This window comes from Coregonus lavaretus (assembly GCF_964263955.1).
Source record: "Coregonus lavaretus genome assembly, chromosome: 7".
NCBI lineage: Eukaryota > Metazoa > Chordata > Actinopteri > Salmoniformes > Salmonidae > Coregonus > Coregonus lavaretus.
Window position 1 is genome coordinate 25340841 of NC_139994.1, and position 20514 is coordinate 25361354.

At 47.0% G+C, this 20514-nt stretch overlaps 1 protein-coding gene across 1 annotated transcript; it reads left to right on the plus strand.

The window, feature by feature from the left end:
- Positions 1 to 1505: 1505 nt before the first annotated feature.
- LOC311132461 (phosphatidylinositol 4-kinase beta-like) lies at positions 1506 to 19143 on the plus strand (the record flags this gene model as incomplete). Its single annotated transcript, XM_084165748.1, has 12 exons — positions 1506 to 1590; positions 1883 to 2283; positions 14360 to 14587; positions 14850 to 15083; positions 15217 to 15326; positions 15447 to 15551; positions 17257 to 17380; positions 17494 to 17607; positions 17873 to 18024; positions 18312 to 18444; positions 18689 to 18809; positions 18962 to 19143. The coding sequence occupies 12 exons, from the start codon at positions 1506 to 1508 to the stop codon at positions 19141 to 19143; spliced, it is 1989 nt and encodes a 662-aa protein (XP_084021874.1).
- Between the last annotated feature and the right edge of the window lie 1371 nt (positions 19144 to 20514).

Below are 20514 nucleotides of genomic sequence, written 5' to 3' on the forward strand. Positions count from 1 at the left end.
AAGAGACACATTTCTTCCTAGGTTAGGGGTCTATAATTGTAAAATAAATGTGTTTGATTGAATAACTAGCCTAATCTAACTATCGTGGTCATACATCTGGACTCTTCATCATCATCATCAACACTTTGATTTACTAAGGAATATTCCAATAGCAACTGGTTGCTAGGGGAAACGAGACGCTAGCATTATCCTCTTGTTGTGAGACTGAGAGGAAGGATTGGAGAAGTGCACGAGGAGGGGTGGGAAGCAGAGAAGACGGAGCATGGTTGAAATTCCACCAAATGGATAAGAAGAGGCAGACAAAGTTTGACACATTTATGTTTTCAGTGGTTGACCGACACGAATGAACGAGTAAACCTTATTTTAGCCTAGTGAAGTATCACAAATTAATACCTCAGTATTAATTATCCACTGCACGGAATCTCCATGAGGGCACAAGTCTGCATGACGATTTTCGCGTAAAGAGAGGCAGCGCGGGAGAGCTGACTTGTCGCCTGGCAGGTATGTTCTGCTATTTTGAATAAAGCTAGCCATACAGCTAATATAAGTTTTAGGCTATTATTAATTTCGTATAGCTAACTAAATAAATGAAGCTATCTAACAGCAATGCTGTTGTGGGCTTACACATGTAATAATTACAACCAGGAGCCTATAATGGAGGAAGTCAGCTTTTCAGTCAGTCCTATCATTTATATTGAAAATAGGTTATTATAACACAAGGTAAACACACATTTACAATAATTGTTAGGTCTATGTTATTAGCCAAAAATGTACTGATACAAGTACAGAAACATTAATAGCCAGAGGCAACCTAGGCTACACTGCAATTAACACTATACTTATTATACACGCTATGTTCTACAGTGCTGATTCTAAGAACAGGGTTAATTCCCATAAAGTATTAGTATCTCTGTCTCTATCACATACATGCATGGCCAAGGAAGATAGGTTGCATAAACAGATACAAATATAGAGCGATAAGGCGCAAGGGGGACAGGGGAAGAGAATAAACAGTGAGAGGGAAAGAATTGGTGAGTACGCTCTGTCCTGTAAATGCCAGAGCACATCAGCGCCGGAGCTACATCTAGTTTGATGTAAGGAAGTAGCCTACTCGATTGCCTATCCAGGGGCCTTGTATGTGATCAGACCTGTTGAAGGTGGGGTTCGTGTGTGAATGTGAGTATGAAAGTGTGAGTATGTATAGCTGTAAGTATGAGAACGTATCAGTGTACCATACCCCGTTCAAAGGCACTTAAATATTGTGTCTTGCCCATTGACCCTCTGAATGGCACGCATACACAATCCATGTCTCCAGGCTTTAACCTCTCCTCCCCTTCATCTACGCTGATTTGAAGTGGATTTAACAAGTGACATCAATAGGATAATAGCTTTCCCCTGGTCTGTCATGGAAAGAGCCATCAAAGATGGAGCAGAAAAAGATGGAAAATGAGAGACAGAAGTAGGAGAAGAACAAGAAGTTGGGACAAAAGAGGCATCACAAAGATATGAAGTTTAAGAAGGCCCAGAAGGATTTCATAAAGGAGAAATGGGTCAAGGTAGTCAGAAACAAGTATCTGGCTGCTTTTAAGAGTGAGAACGAGTGGGACAAACTTACACAGAAACGGATTAAAGCTGACTAGAAGAAACAGGAGGACCTCAAGACAAAGGAAGATATGAGAAAGGTGGAAACCAAAGAACACAAAGGCAGCCAGAAGAGAAGAGGCTGCAAGGGAAGAAAAACCTATGATTGGTTTTGGAAAAACTGCAATGGTCCTGCAACAAGTGGAAAATAAATCTGTGTGTTTGTATGCGTGAGTAACTTCCATTTTAGTGTCCGGTTCCACTGTAACCCTTTAAGAACATTCAAAAACGTTTCCACAAGAATTAGAAAATGGAGCTTGGCAGGTAAAAACAACAGATATCGGCGCCTACTCCTCCGACATGCACATCTCTACCCAGCGCCACTCGCGCGGCACCAAGCTGCGCAAGCTAATCCTCTCAGACGAACTAAAGCCCCACTCAGCTTCTAAAGGTGTGGGTCCCGCCGGTGCTGCGGACGCCAGCCCTGGGCTGCGGGACGTTGCCCACATTCGACACCACCAGCGGCACACCGTGGAGCCGCCCCCGGCCCCCGACAGCCAAATCATCCCTGCCGATGCCTACCTCTCGCCTTCCAAGCGGACACATCAGCGATCCAAGTCGGACGCCACGCATTGCACAAGCCTGGGGAGTAGCCTCAGGAGAACAGCCAGCAACCGCAAGGTGGAAAGCGGCTACGATGAGGTGAGTACCTTTTTTAACATATTTTGTCATACAAAAAGAGGGAAGGGAGAGTGGGATCAGAGTTGTAGAGTATAGAATGTCTTTGTACGTTTTTAATCTTTAATAGTAGGCCTGTTGCATACATGTTCTCTTTTATAGTCCCTATGGATGATAAAGCACAGGAAACCCTGAGTAACCTGAATACCAAGTTTTTCTCCATCTGTGTGTCAGTAGTAAATGGTTGTCCTACAGAACACTGTGGGATTCAGCAAGGGAAACTTAGATCAGCCATGCTGGAGTGTGCTGAGTCAGCAATACTTTTTATTATTCGCAGGTGCAGCGTTTGCTTGCGACTTGCAGGCTCATCTTCCATGTCTCACAATAATATTACTTGTGCAAAAACTGTTCTGTCAAAATTGAACATTCTTTGGGAGCCCAGGAGTACGAGTTTTGGACATTGAAGAGTGTTATTCCAGCTCTTTCTATGGTCTAGCCAGACTACCCTCAGTCTAACTAATAAAGAAGGGGGTGGGGTTAGGTAGCATCTGTCCCACATCTCCAGAGTTCCCTCCCTATTGTTTTGGGCGTGCAGTGTCCTCCCTCTCCTTTTTGGCTGGACTTCTCAGCCAGATTGCTCTGCAGCTGGTGTCAGAGTGAGGTTGAGGGTGGGTCCCTCTCGAATGGAGAGCTTGGTGAAAAAATTGGTCACTTTCTATCATTGCAGACATTAGATTGTTTAGCAGATGCTATTGTGAGCATGTTTGTGTTGGGGCAGGATTTGTGTCAGTGTTGACGAGCGATATGGTTCTGGTGGAAGTTTTCTGCTTCCTCTTATCTGGCCTTTCTCTCGGTCTCACTGATTGTCTGGCTTGCAACCTTCTGTCAGCCCTCTCTCTCTCTCATCAGGGGATCAGTTATTTTATGAGAAATCAAATTGGGTAGTTTTAGATGGGACAAGGTCCTGAACTATAGCAGAAAGATGGTCCCTCTCCCCTCGTTCAGCGCTTTCTTGGACTCTCCCAGGCATCTTGCTGTGTTATGCATTTTCTCCCTACTACCAATGTTTCCTCTCACCTCTAGTCTCTCTCTCACCTCTCTCTATTCTGTTTTTTGTGCCTGTTTTTGTCATCCTTTTAAAAAATCCTCTACCCATCCCTCTCTCAGCTAATCTCCTCTCCTTCTCTTTCGCTCTCCCTCACTCTGTTTTCCTCCCCTCCCTTCCCCACGTATGCCTGCATCAAACCTCCCTGCTGATGTTGTTGTGGCCAGTGATCCCTGTTTAATCTGTGTCTGTGCTGTGAAGAATCCTGTAGGGCAGGCGGAGCACATTAACAATCCACAGAATGCAACCAACAGCCCAAAGGAGTTCAAGGGCACTTCGCTTTATTGACTTTGCACTTTAGGATGTATTAGCAAAGATGGGCAGAAACTGCTTCTCCAATAGAAATCCCCGATCACGCTTGTAGGTGATGTTTTGGCAACGTTAGCTAGCTAAGCTCATGTGCAAAAACACATCGTCAGGTTTAACGGTCGTGCAGGCCTTCAAATCAAAGGCACATAGATTCAAGCTAGGCTTAAGTAGCGGAAACTGTCATTACTACAACCTCATGAAAGTGACAGGTTTTTATTTTCAACAAAAACAACTTTATATCAAAGTTTTTGTCAAATAAAAACCTGTCACTTTCATGAGGTTGTAGTAATGACAGTTTCCGCTACTTAAGCCTAGCTTGAATCTATGTGTTGCATTTAGATTTCGAGAAACTTAACAACTAAGAATACATTTTTCACTTCTCCCATTAACTTACCAAACCCTGGTCTGGTCTGCTGAGTCTGCTTCGCAAGCATTATGGGAAGTCTCGCGTGTTGCGCCTCTGGGTTTAGAAACTCTGTGGTATTAGTACACAGTGATCACTAGTTGGATGCCAAGCAGTCCATTTTGCTTTGATAATAAATACTGTACTGATAGTCCTTATTGATAAGGCTTCACACGCCATCTTGTTAGTCCTGGTTATTGGCCTAAGGACTGACCTGACTAATTTTGATTTGATCTTTTTACTTGGCCTCTGGCTGGATTGCAACAGTGAGGAAAAACCAAGATGCACCAATCACAGTGAAGAGGAAGAAGAATGCTGTGAAATATGTCCACAATTTTGAGCCGCGCTGTAATGTGAGTGGGACCACCCCCGCAGTGCAGATTGGGTGGGTGTTGCATTACAGCCCTTTTTTGTTTACAGTCTGGGCTCAGCTGTCAGTGCCCAGGTATGCCCTCTCCGCCTCACTACTTCCCTCTTCCTGCCCACCTCGCGTCGTCTTGGCAACATAGCCGCCGGGCTGGGGCACTGTGGTGGATTCAGATAGCACCATTTTCCCCCCAGAGTGGGATTCAATGGAAACATACATGAGGGGTTTAACTACAGATGCAGCTGTCGCTTTACACTAATTATTTCTGTTTCTATATACACTACCTTTCAAAAGTTTGGGGTCACTTAGAAATGTCCTTGTTTTTGAAAGAAAAGCATTTTCTTTGTCCATTTTTAAAATAACATCAAATTGATCAGAAATACAGTGTAGACATTGTTAATGTTGTAGCTGGAAACGGCAGATTTTTAATGGAATATCTACATAGGCGTACAGAGGCCAATTATCAGCAACCATCTGTCCTATGTTCCAATGGCACGTTGTGTTTGCTAATCCAAGTTTATCATTTTAAAAGGCTAATTGATCATTAGAAAACCCTTTTGCAATTATGTTAGCACAGCTGAAAACTGTTGGGCTGATTAAAGAAGCTATAAAACTGGCCTTCTTGAGACTAGTTGAGTATCTGGAGCATCAGCAATTGTGGGTTCGATTACAGGCTCAAAATGGCCAGAAACAAACAACTTTCTTCTGAAACTCGTCAGTCTATTCTTGTTCTGAGAAATGAAGGCTATTCCATGCGAGAAATGCCAAGAAACTGAAGATCTTGTACAACGCTGTGTACTACTCCCTTCACAGAACAGCGCTCTAACCAGAATAGAAAGCGCGTATTACACTGTATTTCTGATCAATTTGATGTTATTTTAATGGACAAAAAAATTGCTTTTCTTTTGAAAACAAGGACATTTCTAAGTGACCCCAAACTTTTGAACAGTAGTGTGTGTGTGTATATATATGTGTGTGTATATATATATATGTCAGAATTACATGGCCAGTTGTCACGATCGTCTAATGAGGAGGACCAAGGCGCAGCGTTGCGGGTGAACATATTTATATTTATTAACTAGATCACACGATCAAAACAATGAACGAAACATGAAGTCCTTCGATACACAAACCAAAAGGAACAAGAAACCACAACACAAAGTGAAAAGACCGATAGTTAAATATGGTTCCCAATCAGAGACAACCAGCTGTCACTCGTTGCCTCTGATTGGGAGTCACTCAGCCCAACATAGAAAATCAAACATAGAATACACACCCTGGCTCAACATAACATTGTCCCCAGAGCCAGGGCGTGACACCAGTATTGAATAGAGGAGAATCCTAGCAAATTCTGAGCGTTTGAGAGACTGTTTTACAACCGGAGTATGCAATATTGGTTTCATCAACACACCTGTATCAACTGCATGTCGGCCATTTGCGGTTATACGTGAGTGCCGGTGGAAAGTTTATCTGGATATAGGACATCTGACATGACAATGACATTAATACATGCTAATAGTTAACTAGCGAGAACCAGCCACTCACTATGTTTTGAAATGGCTATCTAGTTAGTCTATAGGCGATATCATTATTTTACCTGCTGCGCAATGTCTCTCACCCCCTCTCTCCTCTGGCAACTACCCACTTGAACACATGCAGGTGATGGACACACCATTACTTTTCCAAGATTTTCATTGCTGACCAAAAATTGTCTATAACTGGGTAAATAGCTCACTAACTAGCCATCAATATCAACATGTTCACGTGGAGCTAGTCTCGCTTTGATCTCAAAAACACATCTTGCGACTGCATGATTGAAAGACCACTCGTGCCTGTAGGCCTACAATAACAGAGGACACTTTGATCAAATTCTGATTGGGGTAGCATAATTGTTTGATTTTTGTGATTTTTAGCGTGAATTTTTTTTTTTTTTTACTTATCCGTTCGGTCAAGCATCAATGTCGGGCCCAGCATTATTCACTTGAACATAAAGACGTTCGGTGGCAGGCAAATGCCTCAACATTGATTTGACTGCTGTAAAATCAGTTGTAGGTCTTTAGACTGACTTCCTTATCAGATAGGCTAGTACAGAGGAGCTATGCGTTGTCAGCTCCGCCCTTACAAAATGGTATTCTAACACGTCGCCCTGTGTTCAACAATCACCTGGACAACAAGTGCAAAGGAAGTCTGCTCTACTGCTGACGTACATGCACACAGAGAAAATGCATTTCTGCCACACCTTGTTGTGTTCTGCAGGTAACCCAAGCCTCAGGCTCTGTCTCCCTGTCGACTCTATCCCCAAGGCAGTTGTCATCAGCAACGTGTACTTTGGTTACATGTCTATTGGGTGAGCAGTTACTGTCTATACAGGTACATTCCGGAAAGTATCCTACAGCTAATTGCTCATTTTAGGCTAGACTCCTGAAATGCATTACATATTTGAAAATCTAATCAGCATGAGAATTACATTTTCAGTTATTTGGATCCAGTTGCGGTCAAATACAATATATACAAAATTATGTGGACACCCCTTCAAATTAGTGGATTTGGCTATTTCAGCCACAACTGTTGCTGACAGGTGTATAAAATCAAGCACAGCCATGTGATCTCCATAGACAAACCATGGCAGTAGAATGACCTTACTGAAGAGCTCAGTGACTTTCTACGTGGCACCGTCATAGGATGCCACCTTTCCAACAAGTCAGTTTGTCAAATTCCTGCCCTGCTAGAGCTTCCCCGGTAAACTGTAAGTACTGTTATTGTGAAGTGGAAACGTCTAGGAGCAACAACGGCTCAGCCGCAAAGTGGTAGGCCACACAAGCTCACTGAACGAGACCGGCGAGTGCTGAAGCGCATGGCGCATAAAAATCGTCTGTCTTCGGGTTCCAAACTGCCTCTGGAAGCAACGTGAAGTGGGTTCCCATGGCCGAGCAGCTGCACACAAGCCTAAGATCACCATACGCAATGCCAAGTGTCGGCTGGAGTGGTGTAAAGCTCACCGCCATTGGACTCTGGAGCAGTGGAAACGCGTTCTCTGGAGTGATGAATCATGCTTCACCATTTGGCAGTCCGACGGACTAATCTAGGTTTGGCGGATGCCAGGAGAACGCTACCTGCCCAAATGCATAGTGCCAACTGTAAAGTTTGGTGGAGGATGAATAATGGTCTGGGGCTGTTTTTCATGGTTCGGGCTAAGCCCTTTAGTTCCAGTGTAGGGAAATCTTAACGCTACAGCATACAATGACATTCTAGACGATTCTGTGCTTCCAACTTTGTGGCAACAGTTTGGGGAAGGCCCTTTCCTGTTTCAGCATGACAATGCCCCTGTGCACGAAGCGAGGTCTGTACAGAAATGGTTTGTTGAGATCGGTGTGGAAGAACTTGACTGGCCTGCACAGAGCCCTGTCCTCAACCCCATCGAACACCTTTGGGATGAATTGGAATGCTGACTGCGAGCCAGGCCTAATCGCCCAACATCAGTGCCCGACCTCACGAATGCTCTTGTGGTTGAGTAGAAGCAAGTACCCGCAGCAATGTTCCAACATCTTCCAACATGCCCACGATTTTGTAATGAGATATTTGACAAGCAGGTGTCTACATACTTTTGGTAATGTAGTGTATATTGTCACCCTTGCACTTTACAATGGAGTGCAATAGAGCAGAAGACTCGTTTGCTACAACACCTTGCTTGTTTCAGCAAGGAGCAAAGTTTCATCATGTTGTTGAGTCCATGAACAGTTGTTCCACAAAAAAAAAGACGGGTTATTTTATTTTCGTGCCGGCTTCATCCATAACCGAGTGGCGCAGTGGTCTAAGGCACTGCATCTCAGTGCTTGAGGCGTCACTACAGACCCCCTGGTTTGATTCCAGGCTGTATCACAACTTGCCGTGATTGGGAGTCCCATAGGGCGGCGCAGAATTGGCCCAGCGTTGTCTGGGTTTGGCTGGTGTAGGCCGTCATTGTAAATAAGAATATGTTCTTAACTGACTTGCCTGGTAAAATAAAAATATATATACGGTAATTGTGCCAGCCCTAACAGGACTTGACTCTATATGATAGAGCAGACATCCACTCTACCTTTTCAAATCTATTAATTACATTTTGGGAAGTGTTACCCAGCCACTTTATTTGATTGGAACACCAATTATTTTGCCTCGTTAAGCATGGGTCCAGAATCAGTTGTTTTGAATAGGGAAATCCGATCCCAGTAACACTCGGGGACCCTTCCTCAACAGAACGTCCTGTCCACTCTGGAAGTAATGTCAGGAAGTCATAACGTTTGGTCATGATCCAGAAAATACACTTCTTCACAGGAAAGGCATTTTGACATTTGACTACAAAAGTAGAATGCTAAGGAAGCTGCTTGGTTTGCCTGTCAACACAAAAAGACCAAGGAAATGCTATGAAATACAGGTTCCTCGTCCTGGAAAATCTGTGGTTTTGAATAGGCCTAACTAGGGCTGTGGCGGTCATGAAATTTTGGCAGGCGGTAATTGTCATGCAAATGACTGCCGGTCTCACGGTAATTGACCGTTAATTAACATAAACATGTTTAGCTCGCTTTTGGAACATCTAGATTTTAAAAAGTCAAAGTACATTTTTAATATAGCCATCACAATAAAATCCATTATTGATTTAGTTGTGATAGGCTTATAAACCAGGGAATGTCTTAGAAATCAAAACATAAAGGGCTGCATGATGCAACTCTATATATTGATGATTTGGAGAGGGGGAGATCTAATCAATGGAAGATGGAATTAAAAGTGAAATGAGAGGCTACAACGACCAAAAGCCAACGGGTATGCTGCTATTTACGCTATAGTCTGAGTGGAGTTATGTGTAGGCTAACTGGGGGCCAGTATAAAAAAATATATGTATTCACTAACTGTAAGTCGCTCTGGATAAGAGCGTCTGCTAAATGACTAAAATGTAAATGTATGTAATGTTATGGCTAGGCTCAATTAGCCGAGTTAGCTAGCTTCTCTCAGTTTGATACAGTCAAGACAGGTACTGAATAATCGGATTGGATGATAAATAACTACCAAGAAGTTAACAGTGGTTGCGGTCTCTCTCTCAGGCTCATGGTGCTTACTCATACATTCACACACACACCGAACGGCCTCCACTCCCTAACAGCCTCGCTCTCGCTCTCTCCCCTCCCATGGGTCCGGTTGAATAAAGTAGCAAAACAATTGGCTTTTCTGCTGCTTCCCTCACTCGGATCAGACCAGTTGTCCTTTCGGGAGAGTTTTTAAAAATGTATGCATATTGGGTCTGTGACACTCTGGCTCTAGGACTTGTATATGTGAGCCAGGGTGTATCTCATTTGGTGGTGTTGGGGATGGGTGAGTTTCATTTTGTTTGTATTTAGTGGTGATTGGTTAATGACTCCCAATCGGAGGTAACGAGTGTCAGCTGTCGGCTCGTTATCTCTGATTGGGAGCCATATATATTCTGTGTGTTTTCACCTTTGTTTTGTGGGTTATTGTTTCTTTGTTGCTGTTAGTCGTATTCAGTATAGAACTTCACGTATCGTCATTTGTTGTTTTTTCGTGGTTGCTTTAATTAAATAAAGTCATCATGTTCACTCCACGCGCTGCGTATTGGTCCGCTCCTTCAGACGATCGTGACAGAATAACCCACCACAAAAGGACCAAGCAGCGTAACAAGCGGCAACAGGACCTACCTACACAGGAGTTATGGACGCCTCCTAAGGATTTTTGGACATGGGAGGAGATTCGGGCTGGAAAGGGTCCTTGGGCACAACCGGAGGAATATCACCGCCCTCGTGAAGAGCTGGAGGCAGCCAAAGCCGAGAGGAGGTGGTACGAGGAGGCAGCGCGAAGGCGAGGCTGGAAGCCCGTGGAAGAGAGGCAACCCCAAGAAATTTTTTGGGGGGGGCACATGGCTTGGGCGACGGAGCAGCAGGAGGCTGCCACAGGGAGAAAAGGAGAGAAGGCTAATGGAGTACGGGAGTCATTGGCGAGTAGAAGGAGGGAAGTTGTTGTGGCACGGCATGAGAGACTGAAGTGTGTTACCAGTCCGGTCCGGCCCGTTCCTGATCCCCAGTTAAGGCCAGTGGTGTGTGTTCCCGGTACGGACCGGCCTGTTCCTACTCCACGCACCAGGTCCACGATGTGCGTCGCCAGCCCGGCCCGGCCTGTTCCTGCTCCACGCACGAAGCCTACGGGGTGCGTCGCCAGCCGGCCAGAGTCTGCCGTCTGCCCAACGGCGCCTGAACTGGCCATCTGCCCAACGGCGCTGGAACTGCCCGTCTGCCCTATGGCGTCTGAACTGCCCGTCTGCCAAGCGCTGCATAAGCCGCCCGTCTGTACTGAGCCTGCAAAGCCGCCCGTCTGCCATGAGCCTTCAGAGCCGTCCGCCAGATCGGAGCCGCTAGAGCCTTCCGCCAGACAGGAGCCGCTAGAGCCTTCCGCCAGACAGAATCATACACTTGCTATGGAATCAGCAGGAGCCGACGCAGCCCATACTAGACTGGAAGCTCAGGTTCGGGACCAGAAAGAGCAGCTCCTGCAGATGGGAGCCGCCCTGCTGGAGGTGATGACTGCAATCCGAGGCTGGGGTCCGCCTCCACCGCCAGCCGCCCAGCCAGCACCATCAGCCAGCCATGAGCAGCCAGATCCGTCAGCCAGCCGTGAGCAGCCAGACCCGTCAGCCAGCCATGAGCAGCCAGATCCGTCAGCCAGCCATGAGCAGCCAGATCCGTCAGCCAGCCATGAGCAGCCAGATCCTTCAGCCAGCCATGAGCAGCCAGATCCGTCAGCCAGCCATGAGCAGCCAGATCCGTCAGCCAGCCATGAGCAGCCAGATCCGTCAGCCAGCCATGAGCAGCCAGATCCGTCAGCCAGCCATGAGCAGCCAGATCCGTCAGCCAGCCATGAGCAGCCAGATCCGTCAGCCAGCCATGAGCAGCCAGACCCGTCAGCCAGCCATGAGCAGCCAGACCCGTCAGCCAGCCATGAGCAGCCAGATCCGTCAGCCAGCCATGAGCAGCCAGATCCGTCAGCCAGCCATGAGCAGCCAGATCCGTCAGCCAGCCATGAGCAGCCAGATCCGTCAGCCAGCCAGGATCCGCCAGAGCCGTCCAGCCAGGATCCGCCAGAGTCGTCCAGCCAGGATCCGCCAGAGCCGTCTAGCCAGGATCCGCCAGAGCCGTCCAGCCAGGATCCGCCAGAGCCGTCCAGCCAGGATCCGCCAGAGCCGTCCAGCCGGGATCCGCCAGAGCCGTCCAGCCGGGATCCGCCAGAGCCGTCCAGCCGGGATCCGCCAGAGCCGTCCAGCCGGGATCCGCCAGAGCCGTCCAGCCGGGATCCGCCAGAGCCGTCCCGCCGGGATCCGCCAGAGCCGTCCCGCCGGGATCCGCCAGAGCCGTCCCGCCGGGATCCGCCAGAGCCGTCCCGCCGGGATCCGCCAGAGCCGTCCCGCCGGGATCCGCCAGAGCCGTCCCGCCGGGATCCGCCAGAGCCGTCCCGCCGGGATCCGCCAGAGCCGTCCCGCCAGGATCCGCCAGAGCCGTCCCGCCAGGATCCGCGAGAGCCAGCCAGCCAGGATCCGCCATCTAGTCAGGTGCTGCCCCTTAGCCCGGTGCTGCCCCTTAGTCCGGTGCGGCCCCTTAGCCCGGTGCGGCCCCTTAGTCCGGTGCTGCCCCTTAGCCCGGTGCTGCCCCTTGTTCCGGTGCTGCCCCTTATCCCGGTGCTGCCCCTTAGGCCGATGCTGCCCCTTAGTCCGGTGTTGCCCCTTAGTCCAGGTGGGGTTAGTTGGAGGGTGGTCATTGGGAGGAGGCTACCGAAGCAGGTTGTGACTGTGGTGGGGTGGGGATCACGACCGGGGCCAGAACCGCCACCATGGACAGACGCCCACCCAGACCCTCCCCTAGTCCTGATGTTGGTGCGCCCGGAGTTCGCACCTTTAGGGGGGGGTACTGTGACACTCTGGCTCTAGGACTTGTATATGTGAGCCAGGGTGTATCTCATTTGGTGGTGTTGGGGATGGGTGAGTTTCATTTTGTTTGTATTTAGTGGTGATTGGTTAATGACTCCCAATCGGAGGTAACGAGTGTCAGCTGTCGGCTCGTTATCTCTGATTGGGAGCCATATATTCTGTGTGTTTTCACCTTTGTTTTGTGGGTTATTGTTTCTTTGTTGCTGTTAGTCGTATTCAGTATAGAACTTCACGTATCGTCATTTGTTGTTTTTTCGTGGTTGCTTTAATTAAATAAAGTCATCATGTTCACTCCACGCGCTGCGTATTGGTCCGCTCCTTCAGACGATCGTGACAGGGTCCGGGGCTTTCCCGTGTCCATTTCGGAACAGGAACTGTAACTCCCATAATTATTTGTCCTCATCATTCAGATTATTCAAATTAAATCATGATGTGATTAGAGGGACAATAGAGCACTGAGTTCCAGGCCATTAGCAAGTTTGGTAGGCTATCCATCAGCACCGTTCATTTGCGCAGTTTTGGATTGGGAGTACCTTTACCAACAGGAATTTAACTGCGGTCACGACTAGTGACTGGCGGTAATAAGGTCACCGCAACAGCCCTAGCCCTAATCTGTGTGTCAACGCCACCTTTAGGCTCTGTTTCAATGTCCACACCAACTAGCACATGTATGCATTGGGCATGATTTCTTTGTGGTATAAAAGTATGGACATTGGCATGTAGTGCAATGGTCTCAACCCCTTGGGTTGTTTTTCTCTCTGTAATCGGATAACTTGCTTCATGTTTTTGAAAAATGCTTCTGGGAGTTTTGGAATGGGGAGACTCAGCTAAATGTAAAGACACCTGGAGTAACCTTTACTGAAGGAGAGTCAGTCAAAGTCAGTCATAATTACACACGTTTACACATTTTACATGGTAGTCCTAAGCAACAAATACGCCACTGGCAGTAGTTCATGTGGCAAAAATTGGCCTACCTGGTATTAAAGGTAGACTCAGTGGGATGACGTAGATGCAGAAAGTAAACAGCATAGTGGGTCAATTTCCACAACAACTAAGAGCGTTGAAGTGCGAGGCTCAACTTCTCCGCTGTTTTGGTCCCTTGGCTACCATGCTGTAACAGTGCGACTGTGTGAGCAAAGTATTTTATCTCGCTCATCTCAATATCTGCGGTGCTGCTCGTGGCAACAAACATTTCACTGAGTCTACCTTTAACTAAGAACTAACAAATTAACCTTTTTTTCTTGTGTGTTAAGTATTTTAACAAAAATGTTAACTGTCCCATATGTTAGCCTACTTAATTGGAACTTGTTTCCATAACAAAACAAAATGTAAGTACTTGTTTTATATAGTAACCTTATGATTGAGATGTTATCTAATTTCAAAGTAGCCTTAATGGTGGACTGTAGAACAAAGGACTTCCTAGATTTGTACTTTGACCTACTATAATGGTATTGAATATTGCTCATACTTTTAAATATGAAGATATTGGACACCATAAGTTGACTAAACATCTCCAAGGCCCAAGAGCTTGTTTGGTATCTGGGTTTCGCTCAAGTCTCTCTCATTTTAACCATTGTGGTACTGATCTCTGGTGCTGGTATGTGGTACTGCAATGGGTTGACAGAATTTAATTTATTTGCTTCTTTCTCCCTGTGCCCATGCATTCTTAGTCTTATACCTCCCCTTGGTTTTCTCTTCAGATTCCGCTCCTAAAACATCCTTCTTTCAATTCCCATCATACCCATCTTCCTCCCTCCTTTCTCAGCCTCTTTTTATTTATTTATTTTATTTTTTGTGTGTGCAGTCATTCAAGGAAGGACCCTAAAAAAAAGATGTGCCACTTGTTATTTGCTGTAGCTTGTTGTAAATGTCTTCAGAACACAAAAAGACATCTGTCTTGATCTAGATTCTAACCAGCTCTCCTCCTCCTAACCTTGCTCCTCCTCTCTGTAGCCGTTGCGCCTGACGCTGCAGAGGGAGTTCATCAAGTCTCTGATGGGCATCGGAAAGCGGCTGGCCACGCTGCCCACCAAGGAGCAGAAGACCTGGCAGCTCATCTCAGAGCTGTCACAGCTCAACCACAAGCTGCCAGCCCGCGTCTGGCTGCCCACTGCAGCCTTCGACCACCACGTGGTGCGCATTCCCCACACACAGGCCGTGGTGCTCAACTCCAAAGATAAGGTGAGGCAACTTGTTGTAATACACATGTATAAGGAGGTACACACACAACAGGCTCCAAAAACAAGGTGACCAGAATGCCTAGTAGTTTGACACGATTAATTAGTTAACTCATTTGTTCGTTTGTTATTTATTTCCTGAGGAGCCTGGAGTTTAGATGGAGTGGGCCCCAATGCTCTTTGTCAATGGGACTTCCTGCATAAATGTACCTTACAAAAATAGGTCTAGAACTCCAGTGACCTCTTCATTCTCCCCTTCCTCTCAGGCCCCGTACATCATCTACGTGGAGGTGCTGGAGTGCGAGAGGTTCGAGACGTCCGGCATTCCCCTGCGCATCCCGGAGACATGCATCCGCAGCGCCCGCTCTGTGGACAACCTCCTCCCGGAGTGCGTTGGCATCACAGCCGAGCAGCGCGCCGGCAGTTTCTCCACCGTGCCCAACTACGACAACGACGACGAGGCCTGGGCCGTGGATGACATTGGCCAGTTGGAAGTGGAGGTGGGTACCCATGGCAACCACATGGTGGCACCGTCTGACTTTAAGTCACATTTTGATGACTAGGTTGTTGGGGAAGGAGGAGGTGAATCAGATTTGAATGTACTTTAACTCTGGGGTCCTTCTATGGTTCCAGCTCCCAGAAGGCCACACCAGTAGCAGTGACAACATCTCCCAGTTCTCTGTGGACAGCATCACCAGCACGGAGAGCAAGGAGCCTGTCTTCATCGCCGCTGGCGACATCAGGTACAGGGTCACTGCCTGACAGAATTGCCCTGCTAGCTTGTAGTTTGTCTTTAAGACTTTCTTGTTATAGAGTTTTGGTCTGGATAGCTGTTTTACAACCGCGTGTTTCTTTTGTCTTAGGCGACGTCTATCAGAGAACCTGGCCCACACCCCCACAACGTTCCGGAAAGATCCGGAGGACCCGTCCGCTGTGGCGCTCAAGGAGCCCTGGCAGGAGAAAGTCAGGTGGGTGATTGGTACATAGAAATATACACTGCTCAAAAAAATTAAGGGAACACTAAAATAACACATCCTAGATCTGAATGAATGAAATAATCTTATTAAATACTTTTTTCTTTACATAGTTGAATGTGCGGACAACAAAATCACACAAAAATTATCAATGGAAATCAAATGTATCAACCCATGGATGCCTGGATTTGGAGTCACCCTCAAAATTAAAGTGGAAAACCACACTACAGGCTGATCCATCTTTGATGTAATGTCCTTAAAACAAGTCAAAATGAGGCTCAGTAGTGTGTGTGTGTGTGGCCTCCACGTGCCTGTATGCCCTCCCTACAACGCCTGGGCATGCTCCTGATGAGGTGGCGGATGGTCTCCTGAGGGATCTCCTCCCAGACCTGGACTAAAGCATCCGCCAACTCCTGGACAGTCTGTGGTGCAACGTGGCGTTGGTGGATGGAGCGAGACATGATGTCCCAGATGTGCTCAATTGGATTCAGTCATAGCATCAATGCCTTCCTCTTGCAGGAACTGCTGACACACTCCAGCCACATGAGGTCTAGCATTGTCTTGCATTAGGAGGAACCCAGGGCCAGCATATGGTCTCACAAGGGGTCTGAGGATCTCATCTCGGTACCTAATGGCAGTCAGGCTACCTCTGGCGAGCACATGGAGGGCTGTGCGGCCCCCCAAAGAAATGCCACCCCACACCATGACTGACCCACCGCCAAACCGGTCATGCTGGAGGATGTTGCAGGCAGCAGAACGTTCTCCACGGCGTCTCCAGACTCTGTCACGTCTGTCACATGTGCTCAGTGTGAACCTGCTTTCATCTGTGAAGAGCACAGGGCGCCAGTGGCGAATTTGCCAATCTTGGTGTTCTCTGGCAAATGCCAAACGTCCTGCACGGTGTTGGGCTGTAAGCACAACCCCCACCTATGGACGTCGGGCCCTCATACCACCCTCATGGAGTCTGTTTCTGACCGTTTGAGCAGACACATGCACATTTGTGGCCTGCTGGAGGTCATTTTGCAGGGCTCTGGCAGTGCTCCTCCTGCTCCTCCTTGCACAAAGGCGGAGGTAGCGGTCCTGCTGCTGGGTTGTTGCCCTCCTACGGCCTCCTCCACGTCTCCTGATGTACTGGCCTGTCTCCTGGTAGCGCCTCCATGCTCTGGACACTACGGTGACAGACACAGCAAACCTTCTTGCCACAGTTCGCATTGATGTGCCATCCTGGATGAGCTGCACTACCTGAGCCACTTGTGTGGGTTGTAGACTCCGTCTCATGCTACCACTACCAAAACATCAGCCAGGAAGCATAGGAACTGAGAAGTGGTCTGTGGTCACCACCTGCAGAACCACTCCTTTATTGGGGGTGTCTTGCTAATTGCCTATAATTTCCACCTGTTGTCTATTCCATTTGCACAACAGCATGTGAAATATATTGTCAATCAGTGTTGCTTCCTAAGTGGACAGTTTGATTTCACAGAAGTGTGATTGACTTGGAGTTACATTGTGTTGTTTAAGTGTTCCCTTTTATTTTTTTGAGCAGTGTAATTACTAGAAGAGACAAAATGGATGGGCATACACAATCCCCCACCCGAGGATACATGTCTGTCCCACTTAGTGCAGCGAAGACAACACATTGTGGCATTGTAAAGTCATTTGCTGTGTCTCACTATTTCTTTCCGCTCTCTCCATCCCTCAGGCGGATAAGGGAGGGCTCCCCTTACGGTCACCTGCCAAACTGGCGGCTGCTGTCGGTCATCGTGAAGTGTGGGGACGACCTGAGGCAAGAGCTACTGGCCTTCCAGGTGCTCAGCCAGCTACAGGTACTTGACTCTCCACAGTAGAGTCCCATTCCACAGAAATGCTCTGAATTATTTATTCTTATTAGCATTCATTCAATCACTAATTCGCTCCACTACTCCCCTTTCCTCTCCAGTCCATCTGGGAGCAGGAGCACGTCCCCCTGTGGATCAAGCCCTATAAGATCCTGGTGATGTCATCGGACAGCGGGATGATCGAGCCCGTGCTGAACGCTGTCTCTCTGCACCAGGTGAGCAGAGAAAATGAGATGGACCCAATTGTGCACTTGAAATCTCATGACAAAGTTGCCTAACAATAACTTCAAGGCGAGTTGTTTAGCTATGTAATCCAGTACCTCTTGGGATGAAAGATTTTGATAATCTAAGTAATGGTTGATCACGCACTGGAATTTCGTGTCAGTTGCTAATTCTAATGGAATGCCGTGTCGGTAGCTTTTTCTAATGGAATACTGTGTCTGTTGCTATTTCATACAAAATGCTGTTTCTGTGCTCCAGGTGAGGAAGCAGAACCAGCTGTCTCTGCTGGACTACTTCCTGCAGGAGCACGGCAGCTACACCACCGAGGCCTTCCTCACCGCCCAGTGCAACTTTGTGGAGAGCTGCGCCGGCTACAGTCTCATCTGCTACCTGCTGCAGGTTAAAGACAGGTGGGCAGCCCTCCCTTTTCACCCCTCTTCAGTTTCACTCGTTACATTACTCACATGTTCCATTTCCCCTCTTAGCTTCCTTTGTCTTTGAGCCTGTTTGGCTACATTTACACAGGCTGCACAATTCTGATCTTTTGCCAATAATTGGGCAGAAGGTCAGAATTGGCCTGCCTGTGTAAACACAGTTTTTGTGGTCTGATATCAACTACCACATCCCACCCTCTCCTCTATTCCTATACCCTTTACTCAGTTCCCCTATCCCTCATCTCCTTTCTGTCTTTCTCCAGACACAATGGAAACATCCTCCTGGACTCGGAGGGCCACATAATCCACATTGACTTTGGCTTCATCCTGTCCAGCTCGCCCAGGAACCTGGGCTTTGAGACCTCCGCTTTTAAGCTCACCAGCGAATTTGTGGATGTGAGTCAAATGAATTATACTGCATGCGAATTTGCATTGTCATATAAGTGTAAACTGGAGAACACTGTGGAATTGATCATACAATCTAGCTATAAACCTCACAAAATGTTCACTGCATAAATGCATACATTTGTTAGTGTTCAAAGATGCTATTAGCGAGTTTGCTGGTTAGCTGCAGTAGCCTGCATAACCTGTTGGTTTTTTATGTGTAAAGACTAACCTCTGTTGTCTGTGGTTCTCTCAGGTGATGGGAGGCCTGGATGGAGACATGTTCAACTACTACAAGATGCTGATGCTCCAGGGCCTGATAGCTGCTCGCAAACACATGGAGAAGGTGGTCCAAATAGTGGAGATCATGCAGCAAGGTACTGTTAGCTAAAACGGTATATTAGCATGACCAATGTGTTGTGGTGTTTTTCCATAAACATTATCTATCTGCCCGGTTTCTCTGTGGTCTTGGGATTGCAACTCCTCTGACTCCCTCTCCCTGGGTCTCCCCTCTCTCCTCCCCCACCAGGCTCTCACCTACCCTGCTTCCATGGCTCCAGCACCATCCGCTACCTGAAGGAACGTTTCCACATGAGCCTGACGGAGGAGCAGCTACAGGTGCTGGTGGAGCAGATGGTGGATGGCTCCATGCACTCCATCACCACCAAGCTTTACGACGGCTTCCAGTACTTCACCAACGGCATCATGTGAACAGTTCGACACCAAACTCTACTACATGGGACAACCACATGGGAGAGCAAGCAAACTTACATATAAAGATGGTGGTGAACATGTGCATATGGACTCACGCATGTGTGCTTGCCATAGCAGCACATTTAGGAAAATGGACTTGTGTATAGACTAGTGCTACAGGACCTGTTTGCAAACTTGGTATGTTCTTTGTCTTAGACGGACCACTGTTTACCCCCTCCTTGTTTTGGCCTTGTGGAGGGGGAGTCCGCACCTCCTCTCCCTCTTGTCCTCCTATCCGTAGGACATTTACCGCATTGACTGTTCTAAAACGAGGCATAACGCACAGTTCAAATCACACACGAAAAGGATAAGTATCAATATCGGAGAAGGTACTTCATTGAAAAGGGGGAGGGGCAATGTGGGAGTGGTCTATATTCAGAGGAGCCAAGAAGACTTTTCTCAGAATGGATGAAAAATGAATAACTGTAGATCAATTGTGCAAGAGCATCACAAAGCAGTACATATAGAATATATGTACTTATTTTTGTTCTTAGAGCAAAATTGACTTTGAGAAGTTGAGAAACCACTATGTAACGACAACGAAAGCACAAGACATATCAATTGCTGAGGTTTTCTAATGGACATTTTCTTTGTTCTCTGAAAGTTCTGTGGTTATCAAGAATGAGCCAACCCGAAGAAAGGGGAAAAAGGACTATAACAACCATTGGTGTATGAGTGTTATCTGTCTGGAAAACAACTCCTTAATCCAAGGTTTTTATGTGTTTTGAACGATGTTTAAACTTGAACTGGAAAATTGAACTAGGACCAACTAATCTCTTATTAGGGGTCCAAGCATGCAGCAAAGCTGCTGGTTGTAAGTGTTTTTGTTCCCATCCTTAATAGCAGGTGCAGTTTCATTTCAATCTGGGTTTTGGACAACTGGGGCTCATTCAGTAGGGCACATCTGTAACGCACTTAGTGTTATAGATAGAAATGCAATGAATAGAAAAGAGACTGTTCTCTATCGTCACAGTTCAATTCTCTAGGGACTCTTGTCCTTACTGAATAAGCACCATGCAACAGTCTGTCTAGTATCTGAAACCATCAGGAAAGGGCAGGACATTTTACCATTTGAATATGCAGACTGTGTCATACCAACATGCATCATGTAGATATTTTCTAGTTTCACTCTGTAAACCACCATACTTGAAGGAACATTAATGTAGTAATGAGCCTCATGCACTTGATGACAGTTATGTTGAACCAAAATGGCTACCTGTGGTTAAATTTACAAAACCATTACAATGGATTTATGCAAAAACTCAACATTGCTGTTCCACTAATGTTAGTCTTTAATCTCTAACAAAATGTGTATATTAACACATTATT